Raw genomic sequence first — 18643 nt, forward strand, 5'->3', positions numbered from 1 at the left:
AAGAGAAGCTATGGAAGGCGGAAGCCCAACCCTGGAATCCGGTAGGGATCTGGTGAAGAAGAGAATGTGTCTGTTTAGCTTATGGGCCTAACGGGGTGTGATCCCGGCGCGTGAGGCCTCCGTTGCTGTTGAGTGCGGGAACCCACTAGTGGACATCTTTGAAGAGGAAAAGTCTGCTGAACTGGGGCAGCAGAGGGGATCAGATATGGCCTCCCTCTGCTGCCCACAGCTTTAGACAGGGTGGTCTGAAATCCATGGACCCAGAGACCCTCCCACTCACATCCTCTTCCTTCAATACTTTCTCGAAAGATCCCTAAGGTCCTGTCCCCACCATACCATTCCCTAGCCCTGCATTGAGATGCTATCCATTTAACACAGAACTCTTCTGTGGTCAATGGGGTGACCTTGGGGCAGGAGGGTTACAAAGGCACATCTATTGGGTATATCCCAGGAGTAGGACAGAAACATGGGTTATTTAGAGCTGGTGTCTGCATGTGACAGCAAAAACTTTATCTATACCACAGGATGCATGGCCAATGTTCCTGATATGCACTGCTTTTGGCTAAGTGAGAGTCAAGGATTGAACTCAAATAACAGTGCAGTGGGGTTTAAGGATCACGCAGGGTGAGACTGAGTATCTGGAAGAAAGACGTGTGACCAATATGTCCAGGGTCCAGGCTGTCACACACAACTCAGGGAGTGTGCCCCATGTAAATAGGGAGTTAATAATAATCATTAAAAGATCAGTGTGGTCTTGGAGGGTTTTTTCCCCCTATTTGTGGAAACAAGTCTTTCAGAGTCAGTAAGCTGCCACACAGTATCGACTCCGTAATAAGCAGAGTGCTCAGGAAGAAATAAGACGAAGCAAGAACTTAGTAAGCATGTGTTACCTGGGAAGTCATGTTCCCTTTTCAAATGATGCTAAGAGGCTCTGGTAGACATTATGTCCCAAGCGCTATGCAAAGTCTTTAAAAACAAGGCAGTCCTAGTTACTGAGCATGCAGAGTATCTGGACTCAGGACCACCTGTCTGTCTGTCTGTCTGTCTGCCTGGAATTAAAGGCAGGAAGGTGGAAATGCAGGGTGGAAACATTACATTCATGTCAGAAGAAAAGAATCCTTTGCAGAGAGAGACAGAAACCAGGATTTGGAGTTAGTAAGCTGGGGTTGACTTCAGATCACGTATTGAAGAGCTCTGTGCTTCTGGTTGTCCTCTTGGCCATCCACTATAAGACAGCTGGTATGATCAGAGACTAAAGTGGTCTTGAGGTCCCATCAGCGAGGTCTCATCAGTGCGGCCATGTTAGTGAGGTCCCAACACTATGGTCTCATTGGTGTAGCCATGTTAGTGAGGTCCCAACAGTAAACGATGCAGTCCACTGATGATCCTTATCAACACTCAAGGCTGCATTGTACTTTACTTCTTAAACCTTTCTCAGTGTGGCCCTAGGCTTCTCCACCACACTGTTCTCTTCCATGCAACTCATTCCCTGACCTACTTGACAAGGCGGCTTCTGCAGGAAGCCTTATTAAGTTGGCTGTTCTCATCTCTGTTCTCCCAGAGTACTTCATGGGCCCCTGACCAGAGACTACCATGTCCTGATGTAAAATGTGTGTTGGCCTCCTTCTCTGTCACATGCATGAGATTTCAGGCTTTTAATTCTCTCACAGTAAATGCAGACCATTGGGTAAATGGAATACATGGGTATGTGAAGTTAGATGGGTAATGCAATGAATACTAGATAGTCAATAGGTAGATAGAATAACAGATGAATGGATGGATGGATAAGAGAACAGAATGACAGAGGGCTAGAACCTCTTTATGTGTCCCTCTGAGTTCCCTCTGAATAACTGACATCACTGTCTACCTGAATAACTGACATCACTATCTGTCTGAATAACTGACATCACCGTTGGAATAAGTGGCATCACTGTTTGTCTGAACAATGACATCACTGTTTATCTGAATAGATGACATCAGCATCTGAATAACTGATGTCATTATGTGAACAACTGACATCACTGTCTGAATGATGACATCACTGTAAGTCTGAATAACTGATATCACTATCTGAATAGCTGAAGTCACTGTCTACCTGAACAAATGACATCACCGTCCACCACCTTTTCCTTCTTGATTGCTCCACCCATTCCAGCTTCTCTCAGTGCTCTAATTATCTACCTAAGGCATCTTCACAGAGACCTTCATCACAAACTTGAAGATCCCCAGTTTAGTAGTAGACTATTTCTTTTCCCATCCCATCCAGGAGAACAGATCCTGTCACACAAATCAGCAGCAGGCTCTATGTGACCCACTCTAAACTCTCTCCATTTGGACAACTTAGTCTCTCAAAGCTACTCTCATGTTACATATTTTCATTCTTTTACTCATTTTGCAAATAGTCATTAATTACTTTGGCTGGAAGTTATTACATTTTCCAAATGCTTTTCTTCCGGGCCCTTTAATCTCTCATCTAAACTAAGAACTCCCTAATTGGCCTCTGATCCTCTCCAGACCCTGCCCACCTGGCCTCCTCTCCACACCCTGCCCACTTGGCTTCATTCTGATGCTCTCTCTAGGTCTTTGAAGGATAAAATCTAGCACTTTGAATAGTGCTGGAAGCCCTGGGGTCTTGTTTTGAATCACACTGAGTTTACATTGTCTCCAAGCGCACCTCCTGCTTCAGGCTCTCTATTTCTTAGCCACCAAGATCTGAACCTTTGCTCCCATGTGATTACCCAGAAGTCTTCTCTGGGTTCCTGGGCTTTGCTTATCCACATTTTTCTTTCATTTGCTTTCATGCTCACCAATGGGAAAAGACAGCTCTGGTGCAAGATTCCCTCCAGATCTGGATATTGACAACATATGCAAATATAATAAAAGGAGTCTCTGACTCTTCTGTCTCCAGGCTGAGTGGAGAAAGTGACTTTGGAAGAGAGTGGACATACTGAGGGTGGTGATGGTGGGAACCCAAGCAGAGACGCTGAGCTTGGCAAGTGTGTGGAATAGTAGACGTTTTTCCCCCCAAAGCTATTGATTCTGAAAGAAACAAATCGCTTTATCCTGGCTTCTGCCAAAGTGAGATACAGGAAGACAGCAGAGCAGACTGTATCTGGTTCATACATCCTTGAGATGGACGCCAGAAGAAGAACCTATGCTCTCCTCACCTGAGAAGCAAAGACAAGGTGTGATTTGTATATGCTTGACCCAGGGGAGAGCTGCACTATTTGGAGGTGTGGCCTTGTTGGAGTGGGTGTGTCACTGTGGGTGTGGGCTTAAGACCCTCACCCTAGCTACCTGGGAATGAGTCTTCCGTTAGGAACCTTCAGATAAAGATGTAGAACTCTCAGTTCCTCCTGCACCATGCCTGCCTAGATATTGTCATGCTCCCACCTTGATGATACTGGACTGAATCTCTGAAACTGTAAGCCAGCCCTAATTAAATGTTGTCTTTTATAAGACTCGTCTTGGTCATGGTGTCTGTTCACTGCAGTAAAACCCTAACTAAGACACAAGGGGTAGTGTGTGTTAAAGGAGATCCTTGCCCTGTGTTCAAGGTCTATGTCACATAGACACATACAAGTGAGAGAGAGTTCTCCCAGGTGGTGTGTTAAAACTGGACACTTGGCACTTTGAATGCACTCATGTACTAATGTCTAAAGACACGCATGTACTCATATGGAATGAAAGCCATTCAAATGGACTGGAAAATGTATCACTTATATTCTCTCGTATTTCTGAACCTTTCTCTCCACGGTTCAGAAGTTTGCATTGTCTAATTGCTGATTTCCATTCGTGAATGAATCAGTGTAAAATAAAATTAAGTGGCAAATCAATCTACCAAATTAATCTAGTTTTAGGCATTAATTATCCTCTCAGCCATTTTCTCTCGAACTTAGCCACATGTCAAGCCCAGGTCTAACCATGCTGCATTTGGTTTTTAACACAGGAGCTTACACTTGGGAAGTAGAGTCTTAATTTCTAGGACCTACAGTTTACTGTGTATCTGAGTTAGGGTTTCCATTGGTATGAAGGCACCATGACCACAGCAGCTCTTATAAAGGCAAACATTTAATTGGGGCTGGCTTACAGTATCAAAGGCTTAGTCCGTTATCATCATGGCGGGACGCAGGATGACTTGCAGCCAGGAGGCAGGAATTCCACACTGGGAGGAGCTTGAACATAGGAGACATCAAAATCAGCCCCTACGTGACATATTTCCTCCAACAAGGCCACGCCTCCCAACACTTCCCATGGGCCAAGCATTCAAACACAGGAGTCTATGGAGGCCATACCTACTGGAACTATCACACTGCGCCAAAAAGGTCTCATTCCAGGTAAACATCTCTCTCGCTTTTTTAAAGCATTTTTTTTGTTTTTTGATATATAGTGTTGTATCTGGATGTATGCCTGCAGGCTAGAGAGGGAACCAGATTTCATGATAGGTGTTTATGAGCCACCATGTGGTTGCTAAGAAATTGAACTTAGGACCTCTGGAAGGACTCTGCTCCTTACCTCTGAGCCATCCCTCCATCTCGCACATCTCTTACTTTTTATAGGTGCTCAGCCACTGTTGAACTAAGTAGGTTCCTTGGGCAGAAAATTCCTCCATTACTTCTTGGCATGTTTTCCCAGTTGTCCCAACTGGGAAGCTAACAATGTTACACAGAGAATCACCCTGTATGTGGCAAAGGAGGCATTAGGGGGGCACCTCAGAAATTGCCAGCACTGTTTTTTGGAGCTGTACCAAGGGATGGGTGCCTTCTTGGTTCCGGCACCAATCCTGCTCGTTTCTAAGATTTAATTATAGAATCCTGAGCCCACATCGAAGAAGAGCCATATACCTGGTGACCTCATCAAGCTACTCTTCTGAAGATAAGCGGGCCTACTGTTAGGGATTGATTTTAATGCTGGTTCAATTCAATTTGGCTCCCAAAGGCCTTGTTCCCAGTGGCTGTAGGTCTCCATCCCCAACCGGATTTGATTGGCAAGTATTGCTGTACAGCCAATGGCTGAGCAAGTAGACTGAGGCGGGACCTGGGGATTTGGCAGGCTAGGAACTGGGGGGGTGGGAAGGAAGGAGAAAGAGAGATCCTTATGTCTTGGAAGGAGATGGATCAGACTTAGAGCTGCAGAAGAAAAATCATCCGAAATGTAGATGAGAAGGAATGCGGCTCCCTGGAAGGGGCTGCCCAAAAGCGTCCGGGGGACTAAGGGGCTGCTGAGAAGGAGACAGGCCAACAAAGATAAAATATAGAATTAGAGGGTGTTAAGCCAGGGTTACAGGAGGGAAATATGTGCTAGCTACAGGGAGGATTAGAACTTCCCAGCCTTTGAGTTAGTCAAGGTACATTAAAATTAATTGCTGTGTGCGCGCGCGCGCGTGTGCGTGTGTGTGTGTGTGTGTGTGTGTTTGTGTTTCATTCATGAATCCAGATAGCTCCTGGACAGGTGCATACTTGTGACCCTGCAGGGAGCCTAAGTGGTTTAGCCAAACTATGCTACAACCTAAAATTAAATAGTATGTGTGTGTCTGTCTGTCTATCTGTCTCTCTCTGTTTGCCTGTTTCTCCCTTTTCCTCCCTCCTTCCCTTCCCCTCCCTCTCCCCTCCCTCCCTCTCTCTGTCCCTCTCTCCCCCGTGTATGTGTGTGTGTGTGTATGTGTGTATGTGTGTTTATCTGTCTATCTGTGTTTCATTCATGAATCCAGACAGCTCCTGGGCAGGTGCATACCTGTGACCCTGCAGGGAGTCTAAGTAGTTTAGACTCATGCAGATCTGTCTGCCTCTGCCTCCCAAGTGCTGAGATTGAAGGCAGGCTCCACAGAGCCAGCCTCTTCATCCTTTCGGTGTTCAACGTTACTGGAGTAGTCAGGAAGGAAGCAGATATCCATGACCAGCAGACCAGCATTACTGAATTCAGAGAAGACGCTTACTCCCCCTGTGGGGCCATGTTGCCAAGCAAAAGGGAACCAGGGACACATTCCAAGGTGGACAGCCGGATCTGACTGAGACCCCCCAGGAACCCAGCCCTCTGAGGCACAGTGCCTTAGTGCCTACTTGGACATTCAAGGCTATAGTGTTTTTGCTGCGCATGCACGCGCACACATACACACACACACACACACACACACACACACACACACACACACACACAATGATCACGGCAGTCCCAGCCACTCAACAAGGACAGCAGAGAGGAGTGAGTGAGGCCCACAAGACAGGTGTCCTGCTCTGCAGCCTCCGGCTCCCCTTTTGGCTGGCGCTGGAAGAGGAATGAGGTTGGAACGATCTCTGTTGACTCCTCAACACAAGCTGGAGCAGCGCGCGCTCACGAGGAGATTCTCTTGGCAATGAGAATAGCTGGGCACCCGAGTGACTAATTAGAGAGGTGAGAGCAATTGAAGCAAAATCTCTGGTATCCTGAGTCAGAACTCAAGAGTGGAACTTACTCCAAACGCTGGAGCAGAGCACTGGGAGGAAGGGGAGTGAGCGGGCAGGGTATAAATTTAAATAATGTATATAATGTAATTTGCATCAGGAATGAAGGACGTGCTTCCTTGAGGCCACACTAGGTACTGTCAGCCTTCCAAACAGTGGGGCAAGCAAGGAGAGGGAAACTGGCATGTGAGCTCTGGTGCTCCAGGGGAACCTCGGTGCTCCAGGGGAGGAGGGCAGAGCTTTCAGATTTCATCACAGCCATCGGATAACACCTGAGCGCATGCTTTGCTGCTCAGACGCTTGGAGGCCTGAACAGTCAAGCTCGCTCCTTCTCGACCACCCCATGAGGGAAGGAACCTGTCAGCTTCACTGAAGAAGAAAGGAAGGAAAAGAAAACAAAAGCAGAGGCAAACCCCAAACCTCAGGCCGCTGCTTTGCTTCCTCTCTGTTTGAAGGCACAAGGCAGACGGGAGGCAGGGTTTATACAGAGGTGCCATGGGACCCTCCGGATGGAAACCTCAAGGCCGCAGTAGGGAAACATTACTTGCAGGGTTGTTTTAATCAGTGTGAGCGGCTCTTTGATAGGCTAGGATGTTAAGCCAGGAAGGGCTCTCTCTCTCTCTGGAAAGTCTAAGCAGGCAGAGGGGGTAGTGTGTAACGTGTGGTGTCTCCTCCTGCCACCCTTCCTGTTGGGGAGCGTTTACAGGGGCCCCTTCAGTCATCACAGCAGAGCCAGGGTTGGGGCTTCGGGGGGTGATTAACTCTAGCAGGAAGCCCACAGAACCCCGGGCTCTACCAGCTGCTGCCCTGAGTAGGTACAGGGAGGCTTCCTCGAGATGGATTGAGAAGAGATGAAATAAAAGGCATAAAATTAAAGAGAAGATTAATAAAACCTGCTGAAAGCAAACGCCCGCCAGCCAACTCAGATGCTCAAATGACATTTACCACACTGGAAAGGGAGGGGTAATCACGAATAAGGAGCCTGGGCTCCAGAACGACAGTATGGGCTAAGTAAGCTAACCAGGGGTGATACCAGGGAAGTCCCTGAGCCACCTTCCCGGGAAAGAGTCAAGACAGAGTATAAAACCCATCAACCACCTTGAGATACACATTGATAGATAAGCCCAGCTCCAAGTGTCAGAGGCTCTGAGCTCTACCCAGAGCAGCAGACTGTAGCACAAATGCCACCTCCAGATGTCACCGAATTTATGGGGCTTTTGCTCCACTGTGTGTGGACCCCACTGTGTGTGGACCCCACTGTGTGTGGACCCCACTGTGTGTAGCTTCTCTCACTCAGCAGGGTTGGGACACTCAGAGTTAGGCAAGGACTATCCTGTCTGGAGTCCATTTCTTCAGCTGAGTCTATTCCTGGCTGTCTCTCAGTTTCTTGGACTTGTTCTTGTATGGGGTAAGTCTGAGCCCCCAGACAGCAGCCAATCCATTGGATTATCTACAGGTTCCTCCGGCCGCTTCCCCAGAGACCTCCGACAAATTCCCAGTTCTCATCCATAACCGAGCCAGGAGTCCTGCGCCATAGAACAGATTTACAGCAATGCAGGGACTCTGTCTTTAGCAGCACACGACAGTGTGTGTGTGGGAATTGGATGGGGGGGTGTTAGTACAAACTCACCACTCACGTTAGGCTTCTGGAGCGTGTGAGTGTGTCACCGACTTTCCCTGGAGGCCGTGTGCAGTATAAACCTTTGAAGAGAGGGATTCCCTCCCTTGGCCAGCCACTACTCAATGGGAGATGCTGATGCCTTCTCCACTTGGGACCTCTTGGCACTCCTTCCCACTTAGAGTCCAGGCTTCCTTCCTCAGACCTGGCAGTGAGTAGATTGACGTCTTAGGAAGGAAGCACCTGGTTATAAGCCATAGAAGACACTAGAAATCAAGTCCTGATCACACACAGGGGAAATCTTTTATGCTCAAAGGGAACAATGCTCTTCAGAATTCCTGAGCCTTTCCAGCCCTTCATGCTAGGCCAGGCTTCCATCACTGCCCCCATCCTGCCTTCAGCTGTGTCTGCCTATTCACAACCCCCGGAGTCGCTGTGGCCTGCCCCATCTCAGGACATTTTATCACATCCCTCTCTTCCAAGATGACCCCAGGGGGACCAGAGGCTGGGAAATAGAGCAAATCCTCTCTGCACACAAACTGCCCCTGTCAAGTTTCATTCAGGTTCCTCCCAGAACAACAGATCTCTTCTTTCAACAGAGCAAACGGACAGCCACACACAGGTGTGTGGCCATTATCCTCAGAAAATCTCTACCAGGAGGGTTAGAGTGTGAGCTGCAGAGCCCACAGGAAAACAGCAAGCCTGGTGATGTGCACCTGTAATCCCAGAACAAAAGAGTGGACAGACAGACAGAGCCTGGGGCTTTGGTGGCCGGCCAGCTCCAATGATTCTGTGAGCTCTGTGTAAAGTGAAAAACCCCATCCCAAGAAATAAAGTGGACAGCGTTGAGAAACAACATGGGAGGCTGGCCTATGGCCTCAGTGCACATGTGCAAGTGCGTTTATGTGCACCCCACACCCTCCCAGACCCCACACATAACAGAAAAGAAAGAATGGATGTAAAAAGGGGGTGAGGCAGAAGGTGTATCCTCAGCATAAGACAGTCATGCATACAAAGACTTTCGCTTTTCTTTTGGTCACTATTTCTTTAAAGAAGGAATGGATTCCCATCCACTAGAATAAGACTCATTGCTAATTTGAACTAAGACATCAGGCACTGTCATCCCTAGTCTTTAGAAACGAATAATCTATTAGTATAAAACAACTAGGTACCTGGGTATAGTTTCACTCATCTCTCCACCTGCCACACACCCAGAGTCAGCTTCACAGAGGCACTGCAGTCCCCTGTGCCCCACCCTAAGGGCAAAGTGTGCATGGTTCAGATGTGATGCCCTGCCTGTCCTCAGTTCAGGATCCGGCCTGCTCTTCTGACAGAACCAAGAGTCAGCATGCAGAGCTAATCTCTGCTTGCTCGTACCTCCTCGTGTCTAACAGTGACTGAATTCAGCTCTAAGTTCTCGAAGGAGGTACATTACATTGAACTGTCAACAGTATGGCTGGAGAGCTGGATAGGAAGGGGTTAGTAGTATAAGCCCCATTCCTCCCAGTCTCCTTCCCTTTCCACAGAGAATGTGTTCATGGACTCCTTCAAAGGTTTAAAAGAAACCAATAAATGGCCCAAAGCAAGAAAGGAAACAAATGTTTTCTACAACATCTCACACACACACACACATACACACACACACACACACACACACACACACACACACACACACACACACACACACATCTGGACACGGTTGACACCCAATGTCTGGTCTCTTCCATTTTTCTGCACCTGCAGATCAAGAGCCTGTTTCCTTATAGCAATCTCCTTCGAGGCCTGGCAGCCTCTGGGAACCTGACTGGGCATCTTACCTCACCTGGGTGCCCCCTCACCTCAGAGGACTTTCCCAGTTAAAGGTGGGACCATCCCCAGGGAGACAGCAGAACACCCATGGAAGCTGCTACAGATGCAGACAGAGGTCAGACTTTCACCAGTCCACTCGGGAGATCTGGCCAGTGGCCTTGCTCCTGGAGCACAGAAACCTGCAGTCCAGCAGTTAGAGCCTCGGGCCCAGGCTTCCTCCAGACCCATTAACCGCCTGCTGATGGCACACTCACCTGCAGATGTAATTGGTCTTGCAGGAGTCTTGCAGACTCAGGCAGTTGGGCCTCTCTCGTTCTTCATAGGAGCACACGGGGACGATAGTCTGTCGCCGCCGCTCGGTGCAGGCGATGTCCCGGCAGGAGCAGAAGAGCATCCCGTAGCTGTGCTTGGCCGGAACCTTGTCGAAGAACTGCCTGAGGGCCTTGTGGCACTTACGGCGGTTGCAGACCTCGTTGGACATGCTGGTGGTGCAGGGGGTGATGTAGGCCGACCTGTACTTCTTACAGGTGTCGTCCAGGTTGCAGGCCTTGGCTGCGTCCAGGCAGTTGTTCCCTTTGGAAATGTGTTCCACTGCAAAGCAGAGAAAGGGCGGTGATCACAGGGCCTGACCCCAGTCTTCCCCACGTGCGTTTGCACCGAGGCCTTGCCATTCGCCGGGCCGCATGTGCACTCTCGAACTCAGGGAGTTTCAAAGCTCATAACATAATGGTCCACACCAAAGAGCAGGTATTAGGGTGCCAAGGGTAAGAACCTACAGTTATCCCTAGATGTCTGTGTACAGCCGTGGACCCAGGCCATGGGAACCCGGGCACCTGTCCAGTCTACCAGTAAACAGGGCAACTGGAGAACTGCTTTCAGCTCCTGCTTGGTAAACGGAAATCAGGATCAAAGAAAACAGTGACAAATTACATACTTGTTCACGATACAGTATATAAAATGATATGGTGAACGCGAGTATAATTGTCACGCAATCCTCCAGGAATATAATTATGTAATAAATGCGTATAGAACATGCTAATTACTATATGATTACGGAGTAATTACATGGTTATTTGAGCCCAGAAGACAAAATATTATGCCAGCCTCTCTAAGCTGACAGAAGCAACTCTGGAGAATCCATGTCTAAGTTTCAGCTCGCAGCCCATTGGACAAAGACCAGAGCAAAGCACATAAAAATCTGCAAACCTCCATTACCACTTAACTCGCCACATGCAAACTGTCGGCTCTGTGAACCCTGGCTAGGAGAACTCAGCTAGGACTTTTGGATAGGATTTTCCTGGGCTTGTACTCCACCGGCTTTAGAACACCACAGAGCATATGCTGCCTTCTGCTCAGGCTCTCTATGCCCACACTGCACGGAAAACCAGTGCCCTCCACAGGGGACCGCTTTTGAATGGTCTGGGTGAGGGCTTCCAGGAGGCAGATTCTACTAGGTGGCCGCACGCCTGCCTGGACCAAGCCTGCCTGGACCAATCGCAATGGAGAAGTTTCAAATAACTGTAAACTGTAAATAGCTGTCTCTAAAAAGACAATGCGGAGCGCGGGGGGGGGTGTCCATTTGGCTTACTGTGTTCCAGAACACAGCCTGGAGAAGCCAGGATAAGGTCACATCTACAGCCAAGAACAGAGAGAAATGAATTCTGACCGCTTGCTAGCTTTCTTCACTCTACAGTCACCCTGCTTCCTCTAGTTAGGGAATGGTGCCGCCCACAGTGGGCTAGGTCTTCCTCCAGTTAATTCCTTCAATTAACAATCGAGAAAATGTCCCAGAGACATGCCCACTGAGCAACTGATAAGAACCATTACTCAACTAAGACTCATCTCTGGAAATTCTAGGTTGTGGCTACTTGACATTTAGAAGTAACTTTCACAACCCTTATGAAGGAGATTCTCTAGAGAAAGTGAAGTGAAAGAACCTTTCAGAGCTCACTCTCTGATAAGGTGGCCCACAGCAGCTGACTGGCAGCTATGTCCATGACCGTTAAAGAGCAAGCAGGATGCAGCAAACTGGCACCCTGCAGACTGGATTCCCAGCAAGTCTCCTCAGGCTAGGCACCTCCCTGTTCTCTCTCTCTTTCTTAACATAATCCCCAGTTGAAGGCAGACACTTGGGAAATTACAAGAGGTTGGAGAACTGACAAGAAAGGAAAGGATCCAGGTGGGTTGGGTGAGGCTGAAAGTTAGAGCAATGGGTACATAAGGGTACGGGGAACATTACTCTGCTTAAAAAAAAAAAAAGGAAGGAAGTCTTGCAACCTGTGACAATATAGAAGAAACTTGAGGACATCAGTCTAAATGAAATGAGTCCTTGTCTGAAGGAAAAGCAAACGTGATTCCACTCGTGGGAGGATGGTAGATATTGCAACTCGAGCAGTATTATGTCTGGGCTGAGGGTAGGGGACAGAGCTAGTTGCCATCCGATAGGAGCAAAATTCCAGCTTCAAGTTGAGAGATCTTCCACACAAGAATCTGTCTAAAGTTACTGGTCTTGTATTGAGTCTTATGTTTCAATAAGGGGGTTGGGGGAGCCGGGGTAGAGATTGCTCAGCAGATAAAGGTGTTCACTGTCCAGTCTGATGACCTGAGTTTAGTCCCAGGGACCCACAGGGTGCAAGGAAAGAACCAGCCAACACAAGTTGCCCTCTGACCTCCACACCATAGCTCTCTCTCGCCTTCTGTAAACACACAAAATAAACCAAAATGTAATAAATAAACTTATTTTAAATTACAGGGGAAAGGGGTGATTGCACGTTAGATATTCTTATCATAACTTCAAAAATAGTTTTTAGAAAACAAAAACTAAAGACACAGAAGTACCTCCAAAATTTCAAGGAGTTTTTCTAAGGAAAAAGAGTAGAATCGAAGACTCAGGAAAGAACCCACATGCCTATGGTCACTTGATCTTTGACAAAAGAGCTAAAGCCATCCAATGGAAAAAAGACAGCATTTTCAACAAATGGTGCTGGTTCCACTGGTAGTCAGCATGTAGAAGAATGCAAATTGGCCCATTCGTATCTCCTTGTACAAAGCTCAAGTCCAAGTGGACCAAAGACCTCTACATAAAACCAGATACACTGAATCTAATAGAAGGGGAAGTGAGGAAGAGCCTTAAACATAGGCACTGGGGAAATTTTCCTGAACATAGCACCAATGACTTATGCTCTAAGATCAAGAATCGACAAATGGGACCTCATAAAATTGCAAAGCTTCTGTAAGGCAAAGGACACTGTCAATAGCACAAAATGGCAGCCAACAGATTGGGAAAAGATCTTTACCAATCCTACATCCAATAGAGGGCTAATATCTAATATATACAAAGAACTCAAGAAGTTAAGACTGCAGAGAAATCAAATAATCCTATTAAAAATGGGATACATAGCTAAACAAAGAATTCTCAACTGAGGAATACCAAATGGCTGAGAAGCACCTAAAGAAATGTTTAACACCCTAAGTCATCAGGGAAATACAGACCAAAACAACTCTGAGATTCCACCTCATACCAGTCAGAATGGCTAAGACCAAACATTCAGGTGACAGCAGATGCTGGAGAGGATGTAGAGAAAGAGGAACACTCCTCCATTGTTGGTGGGATTGTAAGCTGGTACAACTACTTTGGAAATCAGTCTGGTGTTTCCTCAGAAAGTTGGATGTAGTACTAACTGAGAACACAGCTATACCACTCCTGGGCATATACCCAAAAGATGCTCCAACATATAACAAAGACACATGCTCCACTATGTTCATAGAAGCCTTATTTATAATAGCCAGAAGCTGGAAAAAAAACCCAGCTGTCCTTCAACAGAAGAATAGATACAGAAAAGGTGGTACATTTACACAATGGAGTACTACTCAGCTATCAAAGACAATGACTTTATGAAATTCATAGGCAAATGGATGGAACTAGAAAATATCATCCTGAGTGAGGTAACCTAGTCACAAAAGAACACACATGGTATGCACTCACTAATAAATGGATAAATTAGCCCAAAATCTTGGAATGCCTAAGAAAAAATTCACAGATCATATGAAGCCCAAGGAGAAAGAAGACCAAAATGTGGATGTTTCATTCCTTCTTGAAGGGAGAACAAAATCCGGGAGGAAATATTGGGACAAAGAGTGGAGCAGGGTCTGAAGACAAGGTCATCCAGAGACTGCCCCACCTGGGGATCCATCCTATGTGCAGCCAACCAAACCCAGTCACTATTGCTGATGCCAGGAACTGTTTGCTGACAGGAGCCAGATATGGGTGTCTCCTGAGAGGCTCTGGCAGAGCCCTACTGATATAGATGACGATGGTTACAGCTAACTGTTGGACTGAACAAGGGAGGAGTTAGAGAAAAGACAGAAGGGGCTGAAGGGGTTTGCAACACCATAGAAAAAAAACAAGAATATCAACCAACCAGACCCCACCTGAGCTCCCAGGGACTAAACCACCAGCCAAAGAGTACACATGGAGGGACCCATGACTCCAGCCACATATGTATCAGAGGATGGCTTTATCCAGCATCAATAGGAGGAAAAGCCCTTGGTCCTGTGAAGGCTTGTTTCCCCAATGTAGGGGAATGCCAGAGCGTTGAGGTTGGAGTGGGGGGAAGGGACTATTGGAGAGGAGGAAAGGGGAAATGCAAATACATAAGATATCCAAGAAAAATAAAATTTCTAAAAAATGAAAGAAACAAAACAAAACAGGGTTTTAAGAAAATATTCCAATGGGAAACTGCATTACAGTCTGGCACCACAAGCTGTAAGTTTCTGCTCCCAGGTTCACGTTTCTGCCTCTGGTTTCCAACCCCTGCAGGTTCAATGTGGAGGCACCTGTAAGCAGCACCTGAAACCTTTCAGGGTAGTCAGTGCAGCTGCTCCAGAGCCCTGTCAGTTCATCAAGTGCTCCTGGTAGGTTCTACCCACCTTGTTCTTTATGTCTGCTTCTCTGCTCCACTCTCAGAATCCAGGACTCTCAGAGTAAGACAGCCACTGTGAGCCCTGACACAGACACAGACACAGACACAGACACAGACACAGACACAGACACACACACACACACACACACACACACACACAGCACAGCCACTGTGAGCCCTGACACAGACTCTGACCATCGTGAGCCCTGACACACACACACACACACACACACACACACACACACACACAGAGCACAGCCACTGTGAGCCCTGACACACACACACACACACACACACACACACACACACACACACAGAGATGCCACAGCCACTGTGAGCCCTGACACAGACAGACACAACAGCTATTGTGAGCCCTGACACACACACACACACACACACACACACACACACAGCACAGCCACTGTGAGCCCTGACACAGACAGACACTGACCATCGTGAGCCCCCCACACACACACACACGCACACACAGCACAACCACTGTGAGCCCTGACACAGACACCAGTCTCTGGACCTGGTTAACACTGACGGCCTACACCTTAAAGAGTTCTTTTGTTTGTTTGTTTGTTTTTTGAGACAAGAGTTTCTCTGTGTAGTCCCAACTCTCCTGGAACTCACTTTCTATACCAGGCTGGTTTTGAACTCAGAGATCCTCCTGCCTCCGCCTTCCAAGTGCTGGGATTAAAGGTGTGCGCCACCACTGCCTGGCAATTTCTTTTCATGGCTTTATGCACCCCAGGCTGGCCTTGAAGTGCTTTTCTAGTTAAGGACAACCTTGACCTTCTAATCCCGTTGCCTATACCTATGGAGTGCCGAGATCACTAGTGTGTGTCACCACAAAGTTTGTGTGGTGCCGAGGGAAGGCACTCAGGCTTCGTACACGACAGGCACATGATCCCTGAGCCCTTGAGATCTCTAATGCTGGGCTGTTGGACCCAAGGATGGTGGTTTGTGTTTTTGCATGTCTACAGTCCTCTTGGTTTCTCCTCTGCGAATGCTTTATGCTAAGTGAAAATTAATAAATTCTTATTTCCCATCCCCTGGGGTAGACCCTTGAGGAGACATGATGGTACCTTTGTGTGTGCGCTGATATTTAATGAAAGGTATCTTCTGAAGTCTTCATAAAACAAAAACAGTTGTGATACAGAGGTGGTTTACACATAAAAGATGTACTAGCGACACACGGCCCAACCGTGCCTGTGACCTCACGTAGACAACAGTGTCAGCAAAGATGTCACTGCGTGGACCAAGTATCACAGGCTCGCCGAACGAAAAAGGGCCCAAGCTCACATCCAGCGCCAGGTAAGAATTCTCTTAGCTCCATAGAGCAATGTCACCCTTTGCATCAAACGAATGTTGTTCATTTGCTTCTGCTGGTTTCAAAGTTTGCCCTTCTGCTGTTTATTTGTAAGTTGTTTTCATAATTGTGTGTGAACAGGCAAAGGCTCTTTTTGTTTACAAATCAAAGATAGCATTATAATACAAATAACAAGTCAACCCATGGCACCCTCGGAATTTCTTCTTCTCTGGAGGTAATCCATACAGCCACATACGGCTTAAGAAACATTTGGGAGATGTATACGTTTGTGTTCCCTAACGTTGTTAAAAACGTTTATAAAATGACATAAGCAAGTTATTTTTTTTCCTTCTTTGTGTTAGTGTTAGTGTGTGTGTGTGTGTGTGTGTGTGTGTGTGTGAGAGAGAGAGAGAGAGAGAGAGAGAGAGAGAGAGAGAGAGAAGTACATGTTTAGGCACATGCACAGGTGTCTTCGTGTACACGGGGAAGCGTGAGGGCAATGTCAGCTGTTTTCCTCTTAGGTTTTGAGACAGGATCTCTCACAGGACCTGGAGCACACATATTCAACTACACTGGCTGGCCCGGGAGCGTCAGGAACCTGTCTGTCTCCTCCAGCCTAGCAAAGGGATCACAGATTCTGCTGTGTGTGCTTTCATCTGGATGCTGGGCTTCTGCGCTCAGTTCCCCATCCTAATGCAGCCAATGTTTTACAAACAGAGACATCGCCTCAGCCCAGTCTTCCCCCTTCTCCTTAATGTTTACACACACACACACACACACACACACACACACACACACACACTCACCTCACTATTCTAAAGGGAAAGTTTTGTATAAAGTGGAAACAGTACATTTATGTCTGAACCAAATGTTCAAGGCTGACTTCGTTTGGCCATAGGTGTAACTCTGCCTCCCTTTCTGCTGATTCTGCTTTCTGGCCTACATAAGCCCGGCTAGTACACCATCTCCTTGCTACTCCTCATAGCCTGTGACTAATTCCAAAGTGTACAACCCGGCACATTTGGTGGGGCAAACCTAATTTATTTCCACCTCGTAGGTCATATGTGACTTCTGTCCCATTTCTTACCCTTATGAACCAGAACACTTCCACTGCCATTTCTCATCTCCGTGAGACCAGCAAAATCTAAACACAAGAACCCACCTGAGGGAAAACAGGCAAGCAGCACACTCCCATTCCCGACAAACAGATGTAACCATCTCCCCCAAATCTGAGTACTTGTTTAGCACTATGTTAGCAATATGTAAGGTAACCCAACATTTCCCCAAGGACCCGAGATACATTTGATGCTTAAAAATCGAGATTCTGCAGTAGCAGAATCCAAGAAGAAAAAAAAAAAACACAGAATATTTTAGTAGACAAAAACAAAACGCATTTCAACCCTCGCTCAAAACAAATGTTCAGCAAACTAAGAATAGAAAATGATTTTCTCGGTTTGAGAAAAGATAAGCTATGACACACAGATAAAATCATATCTCGTAATAAAATAATGTCCCCACCTAAGACCGGGAGCAAAGGCCATGCAGACTCAGTACTGTCGTAGAGGACTTAACCGTAGTAATAAAGCAGCAGAAATAGAAACACTCTGTGTAATAGAAAGCCCACGCACCCGAAACACGTCTGTTTGCAGATGACTTCAAAAATCCCAAAGAATGAATGAAACCACTAGAATAACTAGATTTACCTGCCAACGATACAGTAGAATTAACCTAAAAGTCAACTGTACCTTCTTGAGTTCACAGGTTTATTCCGTGTCATTGATGACCCCGAGTCCGGTGATTACTCCACACGCACATGTGTGCGGGGGCACCCATGGGGCATGGGCAACCCACCAGTGGCCACATCCCTAAATGAGGGTGATTCTGCCCTCCCTGGGCAGCCACCCCTCCCCATCCATCACCCATTCCCCAGTCCATGGGTCATGCTGCCAGTCCGTGCGTAGTGCTGAGTGGGCTGGTCTTGAGCAGGTCACAGCCACAGCTGTGGTACTGATGCACGCGACAACTGTGTCACATGCAGTCAGCACCTCACACCTCAAATTTAATTGTTAGGTGTAATTGTTAGGTAACAAACTAGTAGAGCTGCAAACCATGGGGGAACTTAAAATGCAAGTCCCCTTACAATAGTACCAGACAACCTGTATAACAAGTAATAAAACAACAACAACAACAAAACCAAACAACATCGCATGCAACATCTACATACTGAGAAGTGAAAGCCACTGCCGGTAAAAATTAAAGAGAATCATGAATGGAAATGCATACCATAATTATGAATGGAAATGCATACCGTAATTATGGATGGGAATGTACACCATAATTATGAATGGGAATGCACACCGTAATTATGAATGGGAATGCACACTGTAATTATGAATGGGAATGCATACCGTAATTATGGATGGAAATGCACACTGTAATTATGAATGGGAATGCATACCGTAATTATGGATGGAAATGCATACCTAATTATGAATGGAAATGCATACCATGTTCATGGATCAGAAGACCCAAAAAAAAA

The 18643-nt window shown here is 46.9% G+C and overlaps 1 protein-coding gene across 8 annotated transcripts in view; it reads right to left on the reverse strand.

Annotated features, from left to right (window-relative positions):
- Gfra1 (GDNF family receptor alpha 1) overlaps positions 1-18643 on the reverse strand; it is a 231741-nt gene that overhangs the window by 59236 nt on the left and 153862 nt on the right. For all 8 annotated transcript variants that reach the window (XM_039101768.2, XM_063281844.1, XM_063281839.1 and 5 more), the window contains one exon: positions 10122-10458. In XM_039101768.2, coding sequence (XP_038957696.1) covers positions 10122-10458 — 337 coding nt within the window. The remainder of the gene's footprint in view (positions 1-10121; positions 10459-18643) is intronic.

The sequence above is a fragment of the Rattus norvegicus genome, chromosome 1 (genome assembly GCF_036323735.1).
Source record: "Rattus norvegicus strain BN/NHsdMcwi chromosome 1, GRCr8, whole genome shotgun sequence".
Taxonomy (NCBI): domain Eukaryota; kingdom Metazoa; phylum Chordata; class Mammalia; order Rodentia; family Muridae; genus Rattus; species Rattus norvegicus.